The sequence below is a fragment of the Brienomyrus brachyistius genome, chromosome 12 (assembly GCF_023856365.1).
Source record: "Brienomyrus brachyistius isolate T26 chromosome 12, BBRACH_0.4, whole genome shotgun sequence".
NCBI classification, from domain to species: Eukaryota; Metazoa; Chordata; class Actinopteri; order Osteoglossiformes; family Mormyridae; genus Brienomyrus; species Brienomyrus brachyistius.
In genome coordinates this window covers 9,929,579-9,954,865 of record NC_064544.1, presented here as the reverse complement: position 1 = coordinate 9,954,865, position 25,287 = coordinate 9,929,579, and the positions used below count along the sequence as shown (strand labels likewise).

General features: G+C 44.2%; 2 protein-coding genes and 2 non-coding genes across 5 annotated transcripts in view; all 4 read right to left on the bottom strand.

Moving 5' to 3' along the window:
• The window catches only part of LOC125704460 (DENN domain-containing protein 4C-like), a 38,345-nt gene extending 23,731 nt beyond the window's left edge, over positions 1–14,614 (bottom strand). The window contains exons 1-2 of one of the 2 annotated variants that reach the window (XM_048970022.1): positions 14,379–14,614; positions 1,490–1,800 (exon numbers count right to left, since the gene is read on the bottom strand). In XM_048970022.1, the coding sequence (XP_048825979.1) occupies positions 1,490–1,788 (299 nt within the window). In that variant the 5' untranslated portion in view covers positions 1,789–1,800; positions 14,379–14,614. The remainder of the gene's footprint in view (positions 1–1,489; positions 1,801–14,378) is intronic. The other variant, XM_048970023.1, reaches the window with a different exon arrangement.
• A 1,743-nt stretch (positions 14,615–16,357) lies between these two features.
• On the bottom strand, positions 16,358–24,057 carry haus6 (HAUS augmin-like complex, subunit 6). The gene is made up of 16 exons (XM_048971455.1): positions 23,600–24,057; positions 23,258–23,353; positions 23,083–23,161; positions 22,856–22,988; positions 22,596–22,737; positions 21,846–21,908; positions 21,697–21,754; positions 21,354–21,527; positions 20,593–20,786; positions 20,297–20,426; positions 20,123–20,219; positions 19,962–20,043; positions 19,602–19,728; positions 18,608–18,715; positions 17,615–17,744; positions 16,358–17,417 (listed from the first exon to the last, which is right to left on the bottom strand). The coding sequence occupies exons 1-16, from the start codon at positions 23,725–23,727 to the stop codon at positions 16,744–16,746; spliced, it is 2,415 nt and encodes an 804-aa protein (XP_048827412.1). The 5' UTR covers positions 23,728–24,057; the 3' UTR covers positions 16,358–16,743.
• Positions 17,925–18,056, bottom strand: LOC125705530 (small Cajal body-specific RNA 8). Its single transcript, XR_007381643.1, has one exon. It is a non-coding gene; the product is annotated as a small Cajal body-specific RNA 8 (non-coding RNA).
• LOC125705531 (small Cajal body-specific RNA 8) lies at positions 19,781–19,911 on the bottom strand. The gene has a single exon (XR_007381644.1). It is a non-coding gene; the product is annotated as a small Cajal body-specific RNA 8 (non-coding RNA).
• Positions 24,058–25,287: the final 1,230 nt, after the last annotated feature.

Here is a 25,287-nt window from a genome sequence, read left to right as displayed (position 1 = left end):
AGGGAAAATATGGAACCCAATACTGGGGAAACAATGCATTCATTCGTGCTTCGGCCAATTCCGGCCACCATTAAAGCCACATCAGAAAGCTGAACGCTGCCACAGGCCAGAGCATCACAAAGGCTTGTGCAGACCACCCTTGTAGACCCTTAACAAAGGAGATGTTTCAGCCCCGGGCTGGAGGAACTCTCCATGGTCAAGGATCCCAGATCTTTGTTGACCTAGCAGGCTCGTTGGGACAGATGAGCCAAATCAGATAGACTTCCTCCAAGAGGGTAGAGACTGGGAACCCCCGCCAGGACAAACTGGATTTCCAGCCCAAGAGCAGCGGTGGGGGAGGCTGAATACTTTTCATTCTGGGACCAAAATCTCAGGCCTAGGATAGGAGGAGCTCAGGAGGTGATTTGTAGGCTAGCTGAGGAGACGGTGGTGATACGGAGTACTGCAGCAAAAGGCTCCGGCCTCCAAGCGGAACCATACCAGGCCCAAAACGGACACCAACAAAACATGGCGAGGTGCCTTCTGCACGGAGCTGATGAATGCGTGAGCATCAGAAGCAGCCTAGCGGATCAGGGAGTGAAACGGGTGGTGCTGAATCGGTTTAGAAACACCATTGTTTCTGATGGGCTATTAACAGTCCCAGGTCAGCGGCCAAGCGCTGACAAGAACTCCGGGCATTCTGGGTAATTTTCTTTCATTAGCAATTCAGCATGACTAATGACTACGTGAGTGAACTACACACAATGTTAAGTGTGCATTTTGCAGTCTACTTAACACAGGAGATGCTCTTTGATACTTTCTCTTTATCTCCAAGTACTCGTGGCAAATGAGGCTTTCAGACACATTAAAATAAAATAAAAATCACAGCACATTGACTTCTTGGCACCATAAACCTTTTTAGTCTCGCCCTCCCCCCCCCCCCCAAAAAAAAAATTTTACATACATGTCAAACTGCATACACATAATGTACCATACCAGTTAAAATACACAGAAGGCTATATTATTCAATGGAACGTTTTAAGCAACTCAAAATATCTTGGTTCAATTCATTTCTTACTGAGCAAGACACTGAGATACAATTTGGAATATAAAGTGGTTTTAGGGGTTCTGAGGTCAAAAAAGGGAAGCAGATTTAAAAATGAGGAAGATAACTAAACTGGTAGTTGATGCTGATAATCTGGGCCTCCTTCAGATATTCGAGGATTGGACCAAGGCTTGTTATCTTCCATAGCTTTCCCTATGTATGACCACATTATATACTTAAGGTCTATGATTAAATGATTAAATGGAGACAGGAACTCTATTTACGCAATTCTTAACACTGTTTAATAAAAGAACCTTGCTAGCCAAAAGAACAGAATGAGTCATTTTATCAACACAGAAAAAGTCATCTTCCAGACAGGGTGAGGTCAAGGTGCAGCTGTGAGAAAGGTAGAGGACTATAAGGGTTGAAATCCCGTGAAATTTGCGAAACAGTGGGACATCTTACCCAATGTCGATGAGCGGTGGCTTGTCGTGGCCCCTCCGGTAACACAGGAAAAGTTCTGGACTCTTGAGACTGCCATGGTTGAGGTTGGCTGGCTGGCCACCAGGGGTCACCTCGATACACGTGAACCCCTCTGGCACCGTCTCGCCTGTTGACCGGCTAATGACGGCTATGTCCGTGATAGGAGCCTTGGGGCCGCTGGACTTGGTGTCTGACAGGTCCTGGTCAAGTGGGGTGGACTTATCAGTGAGCCCGGCAACCACAAAATAGTCCGTCACTCGGGGACCCTTGTCCTCAGTCATGGTCAGGTCTTTCTGGGTGGAAAGCATACAAAATAATCAGTGACGTTTTTGATGCAGAATAATACTCTAATATCCAAGACGACCCAGGGAACTGAAGGGTCTACACTGATATACCAACATCCAACATTATACCAAGTCTAAATGAGCCACGATAACCTAATTAGGTAAAAAAAAAAAAAAGGTCTCACAGCAGCATATGGCTCAGAACCTTCCATGAGGTTCTTCACCAAAAATTTTGGTCTCTCAACACACGATCTGACTTAAACACTGTCAACCACACTAGAAGAATTGACTGGCAGGGGAACGAAGCACGGTGTACAGGAACTACGGGTTTCAGAACCCTTATAGAGGATGATCCAAGCAAAGAGTTCCAGACTCTTACAAAATCAAAATCATCATCATCATCATCATCATCATCATCAGCAACATCTCAAGATATCTGAGCACAAACTACTTTCTAACTGCAGACCTGCTAGTGATGCTCACAAGAACACGTGTCCCAAGCCAGCGGAAAGTGTGCAAACCATACAACCAGGACAGAACTCAGCTCTGTGACTCTGGTTACCACCACCCCCCCCCCCACCCCCCCGCCATTCTCCCTGGATGACTCCCGATTTCCTGACCATGTGTTTCAGCGCAGCCAACACCATAAAGCCAGCAGAAGAAACTCTAACCGACGGAAGTGTCCAGCTGGGCGCAGCAATCTGCAAAGAAGCGACAGCTGCTAATGAAGAAGCACTGTGCCGGATCGAAGCAGGTGCCAGCAGAGCGGCTAATTTCAGCCAGCTAACCCTCTGCTTTATTTTGTGAGGGAGGGGGGAAATGCCTCCCCCAGAGCTTTTTTTAAAAATACACAGTGAGAACCAAAGTAGGGAAACATTTACTGGCCGACTGGTTCAAGCGATGCTCTCTTGTTGTTTCCAAATTCACTCCCTCCTCAGTTTTGTAACTTCTCGGAAATGTTTTTATACCACAGATAATTAAAGAACCTGTTTCAAATCCTGTTACTGGAGGCTTTCTTTCTCTCACACACACAGACACTTTAATATGTACAGCTAAGACATCCTGTCTTTTTTTTGTGGTAAGAAATAGTTTCATTAATCCTGAGAGACTTGGTGCTTAATCATAGGTCAAGCTGCAATAATCAAATCCTGCGAGACAAGTAGCCTAAAAAATGCACAAAATCATCTGGCTAGACTTGTGTGTTAGACAAAATTATGCAAAGAATGTCCACATAACATATTTCAAGCGCAGTTCTCGAAAAAGACTGCAAGCTGTCAGGAAGATCTGAGAGTTTCCAGCAGGAGATGAGCCAACGACCCTGTGCCACCCTGCTGGACTGAGCACACACTTACAAATACATGTACGAAAACTCACACACACCAGGGCAGTCAAGAGAGCCTGACTACATCCGTTAGTTTGTCCTAACGACAAAGTGGTCTTAATGAGCCTCAAGGGAAGGCAGAGTGTGGGGTGGGAGGATGGAGTCTGGAGGGAGAACTGGAGTCGCTTAAACCACAGGGAATGTAACAGTCCTCAAAGAAACACGCAGAATACAATCGGTAAACCACAGACATAAAACAAATACTCACACTGCTATCAAAGCCTTTCTAAAGCCAAAGCAGGAACTGAAATTTCCCAAAAAGAGGAGGATTCCACAGCAGCGTGTCAGCTGGGTCATTTTGGGAAGGAGAAAAAAAAACAAGCCTCTCTGAACCAGTGGGTGGGGGGAGGGTTCTGGAACAAAGTCAGGACCTTATTCAACAGCCCCTCCTAACGTTTAATCGCATCATTTGTATTTGGACAGCGCTGCTCTCTGTGATCTCGGACGTCCACACCTAGCACTATAGAAGACAGTGGACGGTCACTACGGCAATGGAACCTGCTGACCAAAACACTGAGAGACAGCCAGTCCCACCCCCCACCCCCCCCCCCCCAGCACAACCCGCACAGCTGAGGATATGCTGTGACCTCGACGACATCACCTGATAAGTGCTAGGAGAGCTACACAGATGCAATTAACATAAAACTGCAGGAAAAGACAAGGTCTGGAATATCAGCTGAGCATAGCGCCCCCTACTGATGAACTGGACAGCTGTGCATCAGCAGGCAATTAGAAACAAATGGGTCATTCTTTAACAGCTTTGTAGTCGTTACTATTTTAGGTCCACTTGAAAGCTTTGTTTCACTTTTATTGCTCAAACAGCAACAATAAAATACGACGAATGGGGCCTTTCTGGAATTCTGCTCCTCCAATTCAGGGCAGCTGCGGTGTGAGACAGGCCCGGATAGTGAGAGGGAGGCTGCGAAATAACCTTCCTTCCCACTGGGGGTTCACCTGGGACACCAGAGCCCCCTCCCAGGAGGGGCCCACCAATCCAAACTACACTGCTGAGCTGCATGTTGTTACTGTATTTTGGTGACAATATGTGGCAACAATTTTCCTGTTTTTCTCCAAAGTAGGAACCTTGTACCAGGACATTTTGACCTTCCATTCATAATGTTTTTCTTTTTAGTTCTTTGCGCGACAATATTTGTAATGTTTCCTCTCTACAGAACAGCGGTTTTCACTTAATAATATTTTAAAAGTTAAATAGAGGCTCAAGTACACAAGCCTAAGAATCCTTTTCTGTTCTTAGACGCGTGGAATGAAAAGTATTTCACTTTTGCTTTCTGGAGAATGGAAATCTCGACTAGACTAGCCCTGTGACCCTTGTAGTACTTCACCGTGTCGCACCTTAAACGGGACCTGAAGAGTGAGCCAGATGGGAGAGGTGGGGAAAGAAACACACACTGCGACGTACCTGCTCTCCTACTTCAACAAACAGCAAACAAAGCTTAATTTCAAGTTCGATTTCAATTAAAAGGCCTCATCCACGCTTTCCTTGGCCTGCTATGTGCTTGGCAAGAGTATTGGAAATACAGCGTCCAGCTTTTGGCGAAGGAAACCTTGAAAAAAGGAATGAGTCGAAAACGCCTGAATGCCATCCATTCCGAAAAAATATGGAGCAAAGGCTGGAGGGAGAGAAGTAGGAGAGGCAATAGCCGGACATTTTCATGTCTAAGTCGATGACTTTAAAAACAAAATGACGATCAGATAACGACCCCAAGCAACTGCAAGCGAGCACCTTGCCTACAAGCCAAGGACACCCCTAACAAGGCTTTAACTTTAACCGAGTCATCTCGGACTCCCCCGTTTTGTTGCAAGACCTTCAGAAGAACATCCTGGGCACTTGATAACAACACTTTAAAGTTTTCGTTACTTTGACCTAGTTATTTGGAAATTCAAACATTTCTTACGTGTTCCACAATGGGAGGAGTTCTGTCCCGCAACCGAGTTTTTTTGGCCGTCGAGAGGCCAGGGGCAAGCTTTACTGTAACACACAGCAGTGACACCCCCCCCCCCCCCCCCACAACACATCACTGGCTTTAAGAAGTTCTCCAACCTCTGAGAAAATGAACCCAACACACATTCTTGTGCAGAAAAGCACTCTTTCAAACCACCATTTATTTCTGGTTTGTGTGTACATTCCTCATCCAAATTCTTTTTCAGGACAAATTTTTAAACTTGCATATCTAAAATTCACAATTAAGGCAAGATTTTCTACATAAACCAGGTGGTCTAAAGGAGGCTGACATAATACAGGACAATGCAAGGTTGTGTTAAACAGGAGATTCCAGATTTCACAGGAAGAATACCAGATTTCTCCAAACTCCCACAACAACCAAAAAAGGTCCTGTAGCACAACAAGTAGAGCCTTGAACTAGGGGTGCAAAGGTTGTGGGTTCAAATCCTGGGAAGCATACATACAGCTGGGGAGAAAATTAAGAGACCACAGCACAGTTTCTTGTTTCACTTATTTCTCAATTTGCGAGTCTGTCTGTGAATAACATATTTTTGCAAATGGCAGCCTGGATTTTCTCTGTTTCCCATTAATGAAGGGCTTCTTCCTTGCTTTATGGGCCTTCAATCCTACTTCTAGGAGCCTGATATGAATGGTCCCAGAGGTCCACTATACACCTTTCCTGTTTCCCAGTCCTTTTGAAGGTCACTTGATGTCATCCGAGAAATTGTCAGATAAGTTGACAGAAATCTCTGGCATTAGAATGTCACTTCTGCCCTTTGCCTGACTGGTTTCTGGTCGTTCCCAGTGTCTCCTGCTTCAAACTATTCCTGTGTACTGTTGTCTTAGAAATTTTGAACCTTGAAGCATCTTGAGGCTCGTGACCCCAAGCTTTCATCAGCAGTAAAGTAAAGGTTCACATGTATTCCGTTTCGTTGGATTTAGTTTGATTTGTTTCGGATTTTTCGGGTTTTTATAAGCTGCCGAACTGAAAATGTTTTCAGAGTACGACTGGTTGCGCTCTGTCTCTACTGCCTGTATCCACTTGTCTCCTTTAAAACTCCCCGTCTGTGTGAGTGAGTGAGTTTATTCTTCACTCACTCACTGTTTTACCGCTGTCCTTTTAAGGATCGCGCAACTAGAGTGTCTGCTAAAAACTGATCTTTGCTGTTCGCCTCATGATTTCGTCACCACTTTCAATCATTACACCTGCGGCAGGAGTTTCACTGCCGGCACAAGAGATATTAGATTAAGCTACATCGGTTATATATATCGTCCCACTTTCACTGACGTTAGGGAAAATGATTTTTTTTTGTTTTGCGGAATCCCGTAAATGTTTAAATAAACAAAATGCTGTATTTTATTACGCTTACCTTATAAATGCTACTCAACGAACTGTTGAATAAAAGCAATAACATACTCGAAGGTGTGCGGTTGTACTCCAGTGTATCACAGATGTGATGTTTTTCTGAACCTTGTGCCTAAGATCGAATCACAGCCGTGATATATTGCAGTGTAACTGCACTCCTCGTATGTTATTTCTTAAATGAACATTCTGAGAACAGGATAAGGACTGTGAGTGGAAGGATAGCTGCTCATTTCCTTAAAATAATGATTGCAAACTGCACTGGCTCACCTTTATGCTGCCATAACCTGACAACGCAGGCATTGGCCAGACTTAATGGTAACAACCTTCGCATTTGGGGTCCATAACACAATCTGCATCCATCATCCCCCTCCGAACCGATTAGGCGTCGTCAAGGCGCGTCTGGATAAACTGCCACCCACCCATCCAACCATGCACATGCAGCCAAAGGCAGGCAAGATCTATAGACGTACACACACACACTTATTGCATCAAGTGCCATACTTGCCATCCAAGGTGCTGTTAGATTGTGGGAGTTTTACTTACACAAAAAATGTTCAGAGGACAGATGGAAAAATGATTGGTTATCTCTCTGAACCAATCAGATTGTAGAGGAGGTGGGTCCAAGCAACAAGAGGTGGCAGGACCAACCAATCAGATGTCTTGACACCTCCATTTCCTTCTGCCCTCAGAACATTTTTGACTAAATGAAACTCCCACATGCATGAGGTCACGGACACATCGCATGCATACAAGGGACAGGAACACCTGACAAGCTAAACTCAAAACAGTCATTTCAGTTCCCCAAAAGGTCAAACTAATTCATTAGTCACATCAGCCCCTGATGGCACAGGGTTCCGACAGGGACATGATAAAGGGCACAGGGGGCGATTAAAGGCGCTTAGAACGCACCACTTAACGCAGCAACATCCCGTCTCGTTAACAGGCAGCTCTTCAAACACACTGTGGAGCAGGAGAAGTCCAGCCTAGGGAATAGATCAGGGAACGCCCTCCTGTCTGATACCAGGCGGGATCCCTCTGGATGACGTCATACAGCACACTCAGAGGCATCGCTACAACTTCTTTTTTTGCACTATATCTATGTTCATCCAGGCTCGACGTACTTGCTACTGAATGGACAAGAATTTCCCCCCCTATGGGCCATCATTGCTTCATTCAGTTAAGTAGCTCATAAACCAAACTGCGGATTCTTAATCACACCACACTTTAGACTGTCTGTGAATTTAGGTGGAGGGAGGGCAGACAGAGTCACTGGAGTAATTGGGGTGCTGCACTCTCAGGAGGAAGCCAGGACTAGGCGTCAGGGCACTGGCCACAGCTGATTGGTTCATAGAGTGTTACAAATTTGAAACATATCATTGGCTAATGATAAGGCTGGCCCCCCGGTATGAGAAAAAAAAAAAAAAGTGCTTCTTTTAAGCCACCCCTCCTTAAAAAATCCTGGACTTGCCCCTGTCTAGGCTTGCCCTCTCAGTTACCAAGGGACCCGCACCACAGCCAAACAACAAATCTTGCATGGCAACCTCGATACATCAAAGTTAAAAGATCTGGACTCCCGCCGCGAATCCTTTAAAATGTATCGCCGCATCATTCCAATACCGAGCTGCCAATCAGATTTCAAAAGCATACCTACAGTCTTAAGGCGAGCGCAATTCTCTTTTCCTCAATCCCGCTTCTCTGGAAACTTACCGATATCTTGCGCCATCAAGGACGGCGGAGTTATGTTACGGGTTTTATGTACCTATTGCATGGAAGAGCTGACTCAGAGGAAAGACCCCTCCGGCAGGAAAAAGAAAAAAAAAGTGAACATTCAGACCATGGAGCGGACAGAAACATCACAAGAAGAAACATGTGGAGAAATCCCTGTACGACCAAGGGCAGAATGAAAAAGCACAGCCGAAATGCCTAATTCACCATACTAAGTGCCTCACTAATTATTGTCCTAAAGGCCGGCAGACAGTTCACATTCCACTGGCAGGGAACACACAAGACCCTCCGGGGTACCAACCCTCTGAAAGCGGGGGCGAAAAAGCTATTTGAGGGATTAAAAACAGGGGTGCCAAATTCAATTTCTAAGGGGGGGTGGGTTATAATGCACCATTTGCTCCAACCATCTGAAATAATTAGTTCCATTGTCTAGATTTTAAAAAAAAATAATAAGTTAATGAACAAGGGTTGAGGAACCGAGGCAGAGGTCGGCTTTACTGGGGCTGAAAGCAGTTACGTCGCTAAACAAGAAATAAACAAATAGAAAAGATGTGGGAAGATCTGAGAGAGAAATGTTACAATGGGGATACTGCTCAGCCCCCCTCCCACAACGGGAGAACGGGGAGAGCACAGGCAGAGTGTGAGAGGGAGGCAAAGTCCTCTCTGCTGATGGCAAGGGCAGGTAAACACTAGGGTATCCATAGCAACCGGGTCCTGGCAGACAAAGTGCCCACACAGCGTGCCTGCTCGAATCTACTGGCGAAGCGACGGATTAAATCAATAAATGAGAAAAGAAAATATATTTTGAAAATAACAACACATTTGAGGAGTGGGTACATTCAATAAGCCAGGGGAATTAAAGTTATTATTTTTTTTTTTATACAGAAAACCGGACTGCTTCGGACACCATCTTGGGTCATTTTAGACGTTACGCTTTTGCCAAAGGCTTTGTAGGCCTTTGCAGACATTTAGAGGGAAATAAAATCTCAATGGAGCTGCAACCTGCCAAGGAAAGTACACACCTTTAATAAACCCAATGCCTACACCCACGTGATTCATAAAAAAAATATATATATATATATATATGAATTACATACGCGTGACTGCGAAAAATTCAGAGAAGATGACTGCAAAACTAAGGTATGTCTCCACCAAATGTAACACAAAGGTACCTTACAGTCAGTGACAATGAGTCATCGACCCAAGGCAAACCGGCATTTTGATGAACACTGGACTTTGACATTGTACGAGGGTGTAGACAGAGTGTTGGGATTGTTTTGATTTACTGCAGCGCGAGACGGTCCCGGGCCCAACCCCACACTCAGCCGATACACACACCCTGGCCAAAAAAAATACCCAAGTCTCATTAATCAAAAGACTTGGTAACAATAAAGTGTGATGCAGTGTCCGTACGATACAGCGATGCTATTAGGCTTATTGCTTCTAAGGGTTCACCATTGTCAGTTTCAGAAGGAAAATGGTCAAAAAACAGCACTTTCAAAGTGCGTATAATATATAAAGAGAGGGTGACCATAGGCTGCAGGTAAAATTTTATGATGTTCTTTTGTAAATATTGACATTCCATAATGCAGATAAGGGTGGATCCTTATTTTCAACACCTACTTGTCAGAGCTGTAATTTTAGCTAAGCACAACAGCTGTACTAAATGAACAAAACTGGTAAAGCACCAGTTCAAGCACCAATCAAAGTCGCTTTGATTTTGCCGCAAAGCCAGCAAGTGGAACACAAGTTGATGTTCCACGGGAGCATGGCTACGCTCATAAAACTCAGAACAAGAGAAGCTTCGTGCTGCAGTCTTAGGCGAGGACAGAAGAATCAATGCTCATGCGCACTGAAGCAGTGTTCCTCTCGATGACACTGCAGCCCCAAACTGGATCTCTGCAGGTTTGAGAATACCATCTTTAAAAAATGATGAAGAGTACATCAGAGGGAGTCCCTTCAACTTATGGTAATGACCTCAACCTCTCCCAAGTACTGAGTCACACTATTTGCCATTTGCCCTAGAGGCTTCTCCAAGCCAACTGGGGCAAACCCCGCTACAAGGAGGGGCAGGAACCGGCAAGGCTGCGTGTGACGCACATGGAGCATCAGCGTGTGAGAGCTTGCTGCAAGTGTGCAAAGAAGCGCAGGCTTCCAGAATGGGTGGGAAGGGGGGCACACAGGAAGTGCAATCATACACACATACACACACACTTGTAATTATATCTTTGTGGGGACTTTTCATTCATTTCTATGGGCAAAACTCTAATCCCAACATGATGACCTTAACCCCCACCCAGCCCTAACCTTAACCATAAGTAACCAAACAAAATAGGAGACTTTCAGTTTTTTTATTGCATTCACAGATCTTTGTGGGGACCTGAAATATGGTCCCCACAACATCAAAATAGCAGATTTTTATCACACTGCGGGGGACATTTGGTTCCCACAATGTAATATAAACCTAATCCACACACGCAGGATGATAAATGATTTCTACCAGAAAATGGCTCAAAGGGCCTTCAGGCACTAATCCCACCAAAGGGACCGACTGTTTTCAGGAACAGCATGTTTCAAAGAGGAACTGAGGTAAATGATAAACTTCTAGGGAATGTTTAACAGCCCCCCCCGAGTATATTCTGAAAGCATCATTTTATATATGATCATAAAGCAGGGCATTGACAATACCTCACACGACATCAAAGCTATTCTTGATATGAAAATTGTTCTTGTCAGTCCTATTTACCTCCTGATCTCATCTTTCAACCCAAAGACTGCAAGCGACTCATAACGTTTTGTGTTTTCATCTGTTTGCAAAAAAAAAAGTGGGAAAAAAAACGCAAGAAAACAAGTGTTCTGGGAAAACCTCACTTTTTGACCTTCAGATTGTGATAAAAACTGTTTTACACAGAGTCCAGATTTGTTTGCTCCCGCAGAATCTGCTTTTGTGAGCTTTGGCTAAAAACACACAACAAAACAGATGGTCACCACTCAAATCGATAAAAAGTTGGAAAAAAAGACGGAAAAAACTCAGAACTAAGGGATAGGATTCAAACCCATAACCATCAGGATGTGCGGCACCAGTATTAACTGCTGAGCTACAACGCCATTCCAGGAATTTGCATTTCCACATTAATATTCATCGTCACATTTTCAATGAAGAGGCCACCCTGAATTTAGGTTTTGGCTCAGTATGTAAATTCAATTTTTAAACTGAAACTGATCAGTATCAAAGATCAGAATCTGCTGGGTTCAAATAGAATCTTATATAATTTGTTTCACATTCCAATTACTGGGTTAAAGGGCGCAACAACCCCTCTGTAATGCCACAGGGACACTAGGACCGAAAAGCCAGGTTCCACTTGCACAGAAAGTCAGGCACTAACCCGCTGTGAACAGCAGATGTGGTCTAGGAGATGCCAATGGGGGCAGGCAGCAGAGATAGGTCGAAAGCCCCCAAAAGGCATCCATCTGCCACCCCTACATCATCATCTGCCACAATGTTTTGTCCAGGAAAGTACCACCGCCAGAGCAGCAGGCTGCGGATGGTGTCATGCTGGAGCTCCACTTGCGACCCGACACATTCTGGTTCAAGAACCTAAGGAAGGCTCTACAACGAAATATCGTCTGTGAAACATCCAGCTGAATAAACAGCCAAGCTATAAGCACTCGTTTCCAAGAATAAAACCCGTTCAGTATTTATATATGCAGCGATAACAACAACGTGGGAGGTATTATAAAGACATCACCACAATGGGAAGGAGGTCTTAACCGTCTGTTGACCAGAAAAGATGGTCTACTGTGGTTCAAGTACATCAGGGCGGATTCAAAATATTAACCCAGAGCAGCGCGGGAACGATACAGTTATGGGATCCTGCGACTTGTGCTAACTTCAGCATCAATTTATATACCACGAAGTACCAGGCGGCATCCAGCGCTCTGTGACAAGTCACAAAAAAAAACCTGCATCGCTGATCTGTCTCACTGACAAGCAGGTGCACGTGGGCAGCTTTCTGACTGATCCTGTCAAAAGTGTCACAGGATTTCCTCTGGCTGTATGTGGTTCACAAGTACATGTTAAGTTTTATTTTTCAGGTAGAGGCTGAATCAGACCGGGTTTACAGACAAAAAGAGAGCAAATGCAGTGTACAGAGCTCGGTTACTTTCTGCTGTAACGGCTGGCAAACGTAAACTTTATAAATATAAATACGTGCTGGAAGTTGTATAACAATACGTCAACGCTATTAACCTGAGCAGAGCCAATCAGCGAAGGTTACACAGGACCCAGAGGTAAGGTATACAGTCCTACACCCAAAAGAATGACCTTACACAGTTGAGTTAAGTTTCACTGTCTGCTACAGACACAAATTGTGATCCCCTGCACAGTATGACAAGACATCACATCTACACATCAGGGAGCTAATTTTGACACAATTGCATCAGGGCTCTCACAGTGGAGTACCTGCACTGCGAGTGGTTTTAAAAACCACAGCACGTACCTAATAAAATCTAACAAATGGGTTTCCGGGGTAACCACGCGAGGCATCCAGTAACCGTCACTGCAACAACTGCATGCAAATTATGATCGTGTGCAAAAAGAAATGAACACACTGGAAGATTTCATTGCGTCTCCCAGAAAATGTGTATATTAATGATACATTTATACGGATAAGTCGAGGAACTACGACATAGTGGCTAAAATTGCTGTTACCTCACACCACCAGAGTGTGAGGTCATAATCCCAACTTCATTCTGTGCGTGTGGAACTTATGTATTCTCCCCAGGTCATGCAGGAATTATCTGTGTACATTATTTTCCTCATGTAGCTCAGAGTCATGCAACTCATCTCTCTAGCATCTCACTATGTACTTGCTCACTATATACACACATGTTCGGTGACAGACTGGTATCCCACCCAAGGCATACCCACTTTGCAGCCTGTGCTGCCTGGGTAGGCTCCTGAACCGAGACCGGGATAAGTGGTTGGAAGATGAATACTTTGATCTTTATGTCACATGATGGCAAACAGGTAGCATTATTACCCTCCCCCATAGCGAGGAATACGGCGAGAAAGCGGAGTCATGTATCATATAGCCTTAAGCTCAAATGATAAATCAGCCGCAGGCGCCAGGCGGCTTTCGTGAAAGTTTAAGTTCATTCCTCATGTCGGGGACACAATTTCGCAAGAAAGCGAATTCACTCCGTAGAAACGGAAAACTACAAAACGTTCAGTAGAGGGAGGCAGCAGGGTAGAGACGCAGTGTGAACAGCACTTGCTGCGCTGGGTTAATTACGGCGCGCAGTAAAGGCGATAAAGCTCGTTTGCATATGCAACGTCGAAAGCTGCTGGCGACCGCGTCATAGTTTACAGTCAGACGCCCAAATTATCCTTAATTTTGTAGTCTGGCACGCTTACAAAAAAACACTATATAAGGGTAATTGGCTGTCAATGCCAACTATGGCACCCGATTGCAAAACTGCGACCTGTACACTAGCAATGTGTGGGATCACGTAAAATGACTTTAATACGAGATTAGCTTCCTAATACGAGGTAAACGCTACCTTCCATAAGTAAGGTAATTCAATATCAACGTGCCAATGTAGCCTACTTAAAGATCCCTGCCATAACCTAGCTGCAACCACTCACATGTTGATATTTTCAATGTCAACATTTCAAAGATCCTGTTCATTTTCAGTCTGTTTCTGCTTCAGTCACACCACCGCCAGTAACTCCGGCGTTAATAGAAAACACACCCAAACCACATGCATACCTTGATTCGTTCAACAACTTGTCCAGCTTTTAAATCATCACATCAAGAACCACATCCTTAAATTAGACCTCTGTCACTCAGATCTATAACTTCATCTGTATATTCCAGACACGACTGAAATAACTCTTATCATTCAGATTAGGAAGAACTGATTGTGCATTTCCGAAACCAGGGGTGCAAAAGAGAAACAAGCCGGCGCTGCATCTCAAACCGGCCCCCAAGAAGTCAGACGACAGATGCTGGAGGACGCCACATCACAACGAAGTTCATTTTTAATTCGCCCCCGTGACAGATCACGACCTCTTCAAGACTAGATTGTGCCATTTAGTTAAAGTGACAGTAGTGATCTATCCCGGAGACCTTTAAACGCGTGTAACTTACCAGCAGTTTTCACGTCGCCAGAGGAAAGATCGCTGACATCCAGGCGACTCGCTGCTTTTACCAACCCTTACGGTAACCGGACACTTCACTCGGATAGCACGGTGAATGCACTCCAGGCGTGCGTGGAAACTTAGTTTCCGACTTGTCGGCTACACTGTTGCGCTCACCCTAGCGAAAGCGGGCGCCATGTTCGCCTTTTTCTCGCTTTTGATGGCTCTCTGACTCTTCTGAGAGCGCTGCCGGAGGCGGGGCTGAGCCGCCCAGAAGCCCAGTGACGGGCGCCGACAACGCCGAGCGCTCACCGTCGGGTTTTGGTGCCCTCTGGCTTCAGAAACAGGCCCAAACGCATAGTCCCGTTGCGCAACAGATGCATCCCTACTTCCACTCCGTTTCCCCAGGGGCAGAGAAGGATCAGTGCCAACCAGTGCTTTTATATTTCCTATTAATCAATCTTTCATTATGTAGCGCCTTGGTCATCAGCGTGTTTGACTTTGAAAATGTATCAAATACACTGATTGCTTTAGTGGTTAATAAATCAATGACAATGGTTTCCCAACACACTCTCATGGTGATCCACGTTACGTAGAATTAGATGAGGACACAGTTCACAATCTCCTACACAGTTACCTATTTCATCCCCCCAATTGCAGAATTTATATACACTTCAGCAGACATCAATTGCATTTAAATGTAGAATCATAATATATATTACAAGGGGGATGTCAAACATCTTTTTTTTTCTAAGCTAAATATTATCCAAACCAGCTTTGAAGAACAAATACAAAAAGCTTTATCCAATAAACCATTGTTTAACTAGGTTTAGTTATATGAAAGATTTTAGGTTTTACTGGTATTCACAAGTGGTCGTTTAAAAATTAAATGCCAAGATGTCATGTCAATTACATTCCTTATGCTTGAGAATTTACTATATAGTCTGTTGCTCAGCTACACCTGTAATTTAAACAAGCACTATTTTTGGAACATAAGGCTTATGGATAACAGGGATGTCTACTCAAAGGATTTATAGATGGAAACATACCACAAACACCCACCGTATAGGGAAAAAAAAAAAAAAAAAAAGCCAACTAGAATATGCATGTAAAACAATGCCCCAAAGATCTACATTTCCTAATAAAATCTAAGGCTCAATGATAAAACATTGAAGATGCAAAGAGTATAAACTGTGGCATTCATGTACAACAACTTAATAATCCAGCTTCAGTTTCATTTGAACAAAATTACGTAAAGCGTACTTAAAGAATAGCTGGTCAACAATTACAACATCCTAAATACTATCAAGTGGTTTCCACTTAAGTAACGATACCCCGATCCAGCCGTAACCCAACCTGAATTTACAGTTGGGTATTTGGGATTACACAATGAGATTATATAATCTTCAGCATCGAAACAGAAGGCAAACGAATATTCTCTCCTATACAGTGAGGTGCACACACTGATGGGCAAGTGCTTGAAATATGGGGGGAGGGCTCATCCACGATAGACACAAAACGATAGTTATCGAAAGGGGAACTTTGTCATGCTCAGGCACCCCCCAAACAGGTAATTTATGTGTATAGTAAGTGACAAAGCCTGAGGCAGACCCCTACAAACTGATAGCACTGCAGATGCACAATTGGAATAGGTGAGCTAAAAAAAAATAAATAAAGACAGAAACAAGCCAAATACAAAGGGCAGTGTTAACAAGGCCGTGCATAAATCCATCAGGATGGCAGCTCACCCAGGCTGGGTCACCTAGGTTTCAAATTACCTACACTAGATGGTTTTCTAAAGGCGTTCAATATAGCGAGTGATGTCACCATTTACGGATTTAACTACATGGGGGTTAATAAAAGATACAGAATGCCGAGATGGGGGGGGGGGGGGGGGGGGGGGAAGAGAAACACACACTGTCCTTTAAAAATATGGACACTCAGTTGGCACAAAACCTTGCAGTCAAAAATGAACCCAGGCAAACCACCTTCCCCGAAGTCAATTTTTATTTACATTTTTATTATAAAATTTACAGCATTTAATTTCATGTTCGTTAGTAGAGGATTTCAGTCAGTGTGCAAGCAAATGGTTCAAACACAGACTGTGTTTTCGATTGCTTAAAAACTACAGCTCATTTTCCATTTCATTTACATTTTCAAAAACACTGAAGAAAGGTGTCAAGATGATTAAAGCTACTTTGTAGTATGTACAACAAAATGGCAAAGCGGCAGCAGCCTGAAGCACTGGTTAATCTGGGGGAAAAAATAATAAAAATTTAAAGGAATATGGAAGCCATTAGTGGCTCTAGACGTTGATATCAAGTGTCAATGCACAAGTGGATGCGGCAAGTAAATTCCCTAAACTTACCAAGGAGCTAAAAATCATCCAAAGGAGAGAATGTGACTAGCTTGGGAAGGCTACACCGACCTTTGGTGGGAGACGGACTCTCCAACGCATCCAAATCTAGGGAGAAGACCTTGTCTCCAGCCTTCCAGTCTGCCTCCTCTGGACTGACTGCCCTCCCCTGCTGGGGGCTTTGCAGCTCTAGAGGCTGCCCGTCCTCCTGGTAAGACATGTTGCCGTAGGCTTCCCGGATCTTGCCGAGTCTATCGCAAGCAGGCCGCAGCTCCCCCTCAAAATCAACAAGGTTCGGAAGCAGCTGAGGGAAAGCCGGTTCTTCACCGTCGTCCTCCAGGGATCCATTGCTAGAGCCGAGGCTCTCGTCACCCAGCAGGTCAGGCATGGTCTCGTTGGCTATCCCAAACTGGACGATGTCATTGGCATCAGCCTGGGTGCAGGAAGCCCGCACGCTGTCCCAGGGCAAGGTGGAATTCAAGGACTCCGTGGCCTGATGAATAGGAGTTTCTGGTGTCTGTGCCACAGCTGCACCTAGAAGGGATTCAGTTAGGCTGGGACAAGCAGCCTGCAGAGCTTCATGCCTGGCAGGGGAGCTCCTTCCTGTGCAGTCAGCAAACCTCCCAGAGAGACGGGTCTTCTCCGCTTCGCCCTCCTCCAATGCCTTTTTCCAGGAGCGCTTCACTTCAGAGACTGAGAAACACCCACAAGCCGGTCACCCCCATTAAACTCATTTAGTTTCACTCATGACTAAAAAATAGCCTAGCAATCGAAGTCACGGCAAGCTTGCCAAACGGCAGATTTAACTCCATTCGTGCTCACTTTATTTCCACCCTACACAACGAGTCAGCAGCAGGTGTTGGGAAAATGCTGGAAAAGGGAAGACTTACTGAGGCTCTCTGGGGTGCGAGGCAGCTGCTTCCGGGTGGAGAAGGGGTCTGACAGGGTGCTGAGCAGGTCCTCCAGATCCAGGCCCCTGATGCCGTTATCCACAGAGCCGCCAGTGACAGCTGCTGCAAACTACAAATGCGAGTAACAGATGCGAACACTGTAACCACCACCGATGCTTAGTCAGAATCCCTACAGCCTAGTCCCAGTAAAGGCTCTGCCACCAAGGCAATAAGTCTGAACTGCTGTAGATGTAGTCTTCAATAAGCAGAACAAGGAAGCGAAACTAAAATGCACACTTGGGCTACATGGGTTTGTTTGCCCCGTATCTGTCCGTTGCGGTTTCCCTCAATCCGCCCCGGTCATCAGAGAGCAGGAATGCTATAGGGAGGGTCAGTGACAGGCAGACCAGGTCTTAGGCCAACCCGGGTATCACCACTCCCAAAACAGCCAAGCATGTTTCTCTAGCCTCCCAAGTGCTAAAGTCCAAATGATTCATGTTACATATAGAAGATGTACGTCACTGTGGACAGAAGCAAGTGAGGGAAAAAAAAAAAAGCACAAACATGTTTGGGATGCATGTTTGCTTGGGTCCAAGCAATACTAGGGCTACACAACATCTAGCAATACAACCTAAGACTTCATATTGCAGCATTTTGTGACCTTTCAGTAAACGTGCACCTTTTCACCTTGGCCTTGAGCAAAGCAGTGAATAAACGGAAACAGACCAATGACCATGGCAACATGACTAGTACAAGGTTAAGAACCAGAAGACCGAGGTCTATGCATGTAATACTGAATTCAGAAGTACTGCACAGGCAGTCTGAACTCAGTAACAGCAGCGTTTCATTTGACTGATACCTCAGATACTTCATATGCCAAATCCTTGTGTACATCAACCCTACAAAAAAAGGGGGGGGAAGCTAAAACATTTTAATATAAAGCAGGTTTAAGCTACAGGGGGGAGAGAGGAAATCCCAGCAGTAGCTACATACCTGGTCAGCAAGGCTGTCACACTCCTGATCCAGAATCACGGCCTTTTTCTTAGCACCAGAGACCCGGGGTCTCGTGTTCCTCACGCTTGCATGCTTCAGCACACCAGTCTACAAAAAGATGGAGCGATGTACTCAGTTAGGCACCGAGACAGTAGGGTTGGGCCAGTCCACATTCAGTTCTGATAACAGTAAAAAGCTAAAAAAGCACTTAAACCTAAACACACGTGAAAAAAAATGCATACTAGAGATGTTGAATTAGACTACTAGAAACACATAACACACTGTTCCACCTTTTAAGCATTTCTGGGGGATTTGCAGTTAATTTGAACCAGTCTGAATTATACACAAGTGGCGAATGCTTAAGTTTCTCCCACTGAAACAGCGTCACTTGCATTTGTTGCGAAAGCAGCCCCTCATGTATCAAGCTGCAGTGAGGGCGCAACTGACCAAGCTAGTTACAAAGAAAGCCATGGATGATCTGAGTATTACTTGCGGTGTCACAATTGTGTGCGCTTTTAGGATTTTCCACTAAACGCTACTCCCACGTCTCAAAACTTTAGAAAGATTCCAAAATCACTATGCTATTAGTTGTTAAGCGTGAAATACTTCGATTGTTACATTTGACGTTCTTACTCTCCCCCTACAGCGAAGGGTATGTGCACGACATCACGGCAGACGGATGTCACTGTGCTAAACACCCAGTGGCAGTGTTACCGTTCAGCTTGAATGCCAGAAAAAGCATCTAAAATGGGAGAGAGCTGTTCTGCAATTGGTTGCACAAACAGATTTAACATGAGAGCTCTCAGACTGCCAAAAACTAAAGAATCAGACTGACTGGTCACGTACGACCAATACCTGATCTGTCAAAAAGGTCTATTGACGCCAATACCGATCTGAATATTGGATCAGTGCGTCTGACAACATTATGCATCTGCCCAAAAAAAATTCAAAAATATCACAACCATCTAATCAGCCTCTGGCACAAATAAGTTACCTGAGTAAAAGCTGGTAAAGGATTACAGCAGGGTGTGGATCGGCTAGAAGGTGGCTTGCAGGGGGTCGAAGGTCTTGAAGATTCTGAACGAGCCACTGACTTGTTCGCTGGTGCCGTGGCAGAAGAGCTGAAATTACAAATATGGAATTTAGCTTGTTACACCAGCAAATAAATATTTTCTGTATCTGCCCTGTATCTGACTGCAATGATTTCTCACTACCAACTGCAGTCAAAGAAAGGCAGAGATGCTATAGGGAGGATTTGTGATGGACAGGACAATACAAACCAATGCCCGAGTATCACCCTCCCACAACAGTACAGGTATTTGTCCATCAGATCCACAATATAACCCATAACTACCTTTCAGGAGCACGATCCTTCTTGCCCACGTTCCCTGCAGAAGTTGGACCACGACTGACTGGCTGTTGCGCAGGCAATTCATCTGTGTAGCAGAAATAAGATATTTTGAACAGATTTAATTGAATCTTCAGAAAACATTGTTTGCCATGGGTTACACTGACCAGGCAGCATTGCTGGGTACTGCGAGAAGATGCAGGACGTCAAGCCGGCTTCAGACTCAAAGGACAGAGGGGCCATTGGTGATAGGAACTTCAGAGCCTGCAAAGAGACCTCCATCAGAAAACTCACTCCCCTCAAATCCAGGGTTTCCAAGCTTGGCAAAGAACACTACTCACAGGGTCCTCAGTGAGGAATGACTGCAGGGGTGTCCGACCAAGGCTCTCGGCCCACTTTCTATCCCACAACTCCTGCATCTTCTGAATAGATCCCTTTACTTCTGGGATCTCCTCCTTAGTTACTTTCCGCCTGAGGGGAGGAGAGGGGTGGGAGAAGGGGGAAAAAAAAAAAACCCATTTTGAAAAATCAATACTGAGAGGGGTAGCAATACAAGAATTTGGTTACTGGTTTATTCACTGGCACGCACACACACCGGCCGCTTTCAGCCATCAAGGTTAACCTACAGTCTGCTTACCCTGTGAGGCGCAGGGCATCCAAGGCTCGGCCTAGGAGCGAGGCCTGCTCCTCCAAGTGCTGTAGGTTGAACTCTGGGGCAGAACTTCCCAGCTGTAAGCGTTCCTGCTCCAAGAGCACTAAGGCCTCCCGTAGCAGCTCCAGCAAACTGAGAACATTGAGCTGGCCTCCTTCATACACATTCCCTGCACTTGACTAGGACATGGGAAGGAGACTGTTATTCGACCATCCTTCCAACAGTCATGAATGGGTATTCTCAGCTATTCATGACTCATCTCCTAAAAGATGGGTGTCCAATCTTATCCGCAAAGGGCCGGTGTGTATGCGGGTTCACTGCAACTCCCCAATTAGGTCACTAATTAGAAGACTGACTGGCTAAAGAGTCCTCACACTTGGGTTTGAACACCTGACCTAAAGGTTACCCCAAAAACCTGCATATACACCAGGCCTTTCCGGATAAGATTGGACACCACTGACCTAAAAGGATTGTAAGGTCTAAGGATTTGATTACGAAAATTTCTGCTATTTTCAAGCAACTTCCATAAAATTTGGTCAAGTGAGTTATTCAGAAGCCAGTTAACACACAAAGCTAGAACAAAACAGCCCAAATCTGTTGTTGGAAATGGGGCAACCCAGTATGGAGACCAGGCAGCACCAGTAAATCTCAAAGCACCACAGACACTGCTGAAAGATGAGCCTGCATCAGATGTCGGTGGCTATTAAAAAAAAAAGTTCAAAACCCCGAGACCCACAACATCTCACCATCTGACATGAATTCTCAATCTGATCCAGCAGACATCTTGGGATTTTAAGGGCAAGATCAGTCCCATCCAGAACATACTGATCAACATCTCCTTTGACCACGCTGTCCACAACTGCCCTCTCCTCCTTCAGGCTGGATAGGATCTTGTTAACATTTGTCCACAAAGACCTAACCTGGAAACAGCACATTTTCAGCCCGGTGCATTGGGCCCAAAAACAAACCACTAAAAACATAGAATTTCTATAGTTTCTCTGTGATCAATAACATTCATTCCAATTACTTATTTTATTATACACACACACATACATACACACACACATAAATAAACTTCATAAAACTGACCTTTATAACCTTCTCACTTAGAATATTTCTCTGTTGTTCATCTTCCTGTTCATATGTCCTACAAAAGAAGAGCAATTTAATAGAACTGAAAGAATACAGGCCAAGTCCATATTGGCTTCGATTCATTAGGCTGACAGAGGCAAGCCTACTTCAGCAAGTCGTCATATTTCGCTTCTTCGGCTCTCCGATCTCTTATGGATTTCACAAGAGTCCTGGGACAAAAGCAAATCAAGAACTTTTAAACTCAGATTGTCATGATGAATGACTGATGCTTTACAAATAAAAAAAAAAATTTAAAAACCCTGGTGAGTGAATCTACCTATTTTCACCAACTGACGAGTTGCATATAAATCTATACACAGTCAAACTTTTGCAGATTTTCTACATGTGTGTTTAACATTTACTAAAATGCATTCAATATTCTTTGCCAAGATACATCTACAGTACGGTTACCAATACTGCACCTCTATTAGCAAGAAAATGTCATATCCGATTCATCGAAGTTACCTCCTCTAGCAGTTATAACAGCAGAGAAAATTCAAGACATTCTACAAGGGACATGGAATACTGACGTCTCATTGGATGAAACAGTTCATTACTGCATTTAAAGCTAAAAGACAGCCTAGAATGTGACTCTGCCATCACCACACAACCAGTTAACGAGATGTCAGACCTGCACTTACATACTCTTTCCATGTGATGAAGGAAGATTGTTTCTATTTGACTTAAATCTCATTTATAGTTGTCCACTCAACTTCCTAATGCTTAAAAAAAATGAAAAGTGATAAAACCCACACACATACACACACTTGAGGATGGCAGACCTCTCCTCATCTTACATAAGGCAAGGCAGTGGATAAGCAACTCCCATGCAAAGCCTTCCAGTAGGAAGTACGTACTGTGCTTTGCGCTGGTAGCTCTGAATAACACAGTCCTGCTCCACAGCCGCCCGGAGAAACCTGCTCTTCACCAGCTGAAACCTCTTCACTGCCATTTCCACAGACTTAGCTTCAGTCACCACTGATTCAGGGACCCACCCATCTATTCCAAAAAGACAGAAAGAAAACCTCGGCAAAAAAATATTTAAAAAAACCCTATAGAAACTCACAATACAGCCGAATGCTTAAATGGCTGAACACTACACTAGTACGACGAATACCTGTGGAAAAGGACTTCATTTCCTGCAGCATGACATGCTTGGCCAAGTGAAACATCAGACTGATGAACTTTAGTCCTCCTGGGGAAAGGAACAAGGACGCCACGACTTTAGGGAAAGCATTCCCGTACTCTGCCTGAGGAGACACAAGGATGGGATTAGGATCGGCACAGAATAATAAATAATTAATAAAATTAGGGAGCCCGACAACCCAGAGGCTGTATCCTTACCGCTATATCGCGGAGCCAAGCGAAAGTCACCTTCCGAAATTCAGCATCTGCCTTCCGGTCCAAGATCGGGCAGCAATACCTGCACGTTTTGAAAATGACACGCACATGAGGGGGGGGGGGGAGCACCAATATTTTTCTGTAACTGAAATAAATCGGAAAATACTAGTCACCTCACCGGAATAACTCGTGAGCACGGCCTGGATTAAGTTTCTCAAATAAAAAATAAGTGACAACGTAGAAGGCGTCCTTGTTCGGCTTTTCAAACATACTCCTGAGGTTAAAGGAGGAAAAGAACATCGGTTAATTTTCGGCATAATGCACAACATTCTTTACGGTGATGGGCACGTCAAAATCTATAGAGCAAAACCGACGCCAGTTGCGGATCATCGGCACGAATTCATGAAATCCAAGAAGTGACAACTGGATAATTCTTAACCTATTATACTGATCGGCGTCCTAACATAAACGATGGCGTTTCGCACGGTTCTGTTTGCACATAGAACATTCACCTACTTACATCCCCAAGTTGACGTGACGGACGTTCTTTTTGCTAAACCCCGCGGAGGCTGCAGCAGCTTCGGGTTGGAACCCAAGGCTCAAAAGAGCCCACCACAAATACTTCGAATTTTCTTGAAGGCCAGCCATCTTCAAGAACTTCAAAAATTATAGACAAGACCATCACGTAAACATCTTCGAGTTGTGTTTCCGCTAAAAACCGCTATATAGCGAACTTCGGTTCAGTCGTTACTAAACAAAAGAACCTCGCCTAAACATACATGAATTAACGGTATTTTAAAAGCTGTTTTAAACCAAACATCATACGCTCTCCTTACTTTCCATATACCCGACGTAAAACAAGAATGACAAAAACACACGAATCCGCACGTTACGCTTAATAAAACGAAAAGTGGGTTGGTCTAAAACGGGAAACCGCCAAAACCATTCAACGAGTCCCATGGCCCGGAATTTATTCCCCGACTAATTCCGGCGCGCACACGTGATGCAGTTTTGAAATGTGACGTCATGTTTAAATGACCTACCCCTAAATTAGTTTGAGGATGTCATACTTTAACGATTTTTCATCTAGCTATATTTAAATGCGCAATCGCTTAAAATATTTTAGTATTATTAATGCTACATATTTGTATGCAAATGTGTAAGAAAAATTACTAATAAAACAGTTACGGGATAGCCATGACGCTGGATGGCGCTCTTCCGAATTGAAAGATAGTTATTCACAAATTCAACGGTAGAGGGCATTTAATCCCTGCTTAATCATAAAAATAAACGACTACGTTAATTTATCGCCGTTTAATTTAGTTATCCGTATTTTGAGTTGTATTAGAGTATGACTTGTGCAAGGCAATATTGAAATGATAATGACCCTCTTTTTACGAAATAAAAAATGGTCAGGAGGATCCTGGATAACTCAGCTTGTGGAACATCACCTATTTATAATCTGTGGTTTCACGGTTGAAGTCTGAGTTTTTGTAAAATACATTTGAAGGGGATATGTACAGGATTACAGGTATGATTTTTGTGTCCAGAAAATTGCATGTTCAAACCCTGCAGCCACCAGAGCAATAATATCACGGTTGAACCTTTGGGCAAAGCCTTTAACTTCAACAGAACTAGGTGTCTGGGCTGCTGGTTGGCGCTGTGCTCTGATCCCGAAACAGTCTTTGTCTTTTACGGAGATTAAGATCTTCAAGTTCTATTGATTCAAGATAAGATCAAGATGGGATGTTTGAAAACTAATGAAGTGGTATCAAGCACAAATCACTGTAATGTTAGACTTGAATCTGATGCTAGATCCAAAAATCATGAGTTGCCCAAATGTTTCTAATCATGAGCATCTACTGTTACATAAGATAAAGTCAGAGGTAGATGAGGCTAGTGTGGAGTCTTGCAGCGGTTTAGTTCACATCGCAGTACTCCGTTAATTTTAAACCATTTTTGTGTACATTTTAAAATTGACTAAGTGTTATCAGATTAGTCATCTTTTACCCCAGATTGCATCCATAAACAATCAGCTCTACAGAAAACTACTCACTTGTGAACTTGAGCTGGATATTTCCATTTAGCATTAACCACCCTGATCTCCAGCAATTTCAATGAGCCATCTAACTTGGGTAAGGATATTGGTATTAGGCTGTCAGGCAGCAAGTGGCAGGCTGGCAAATGAATATGAGTACTCAGGATACA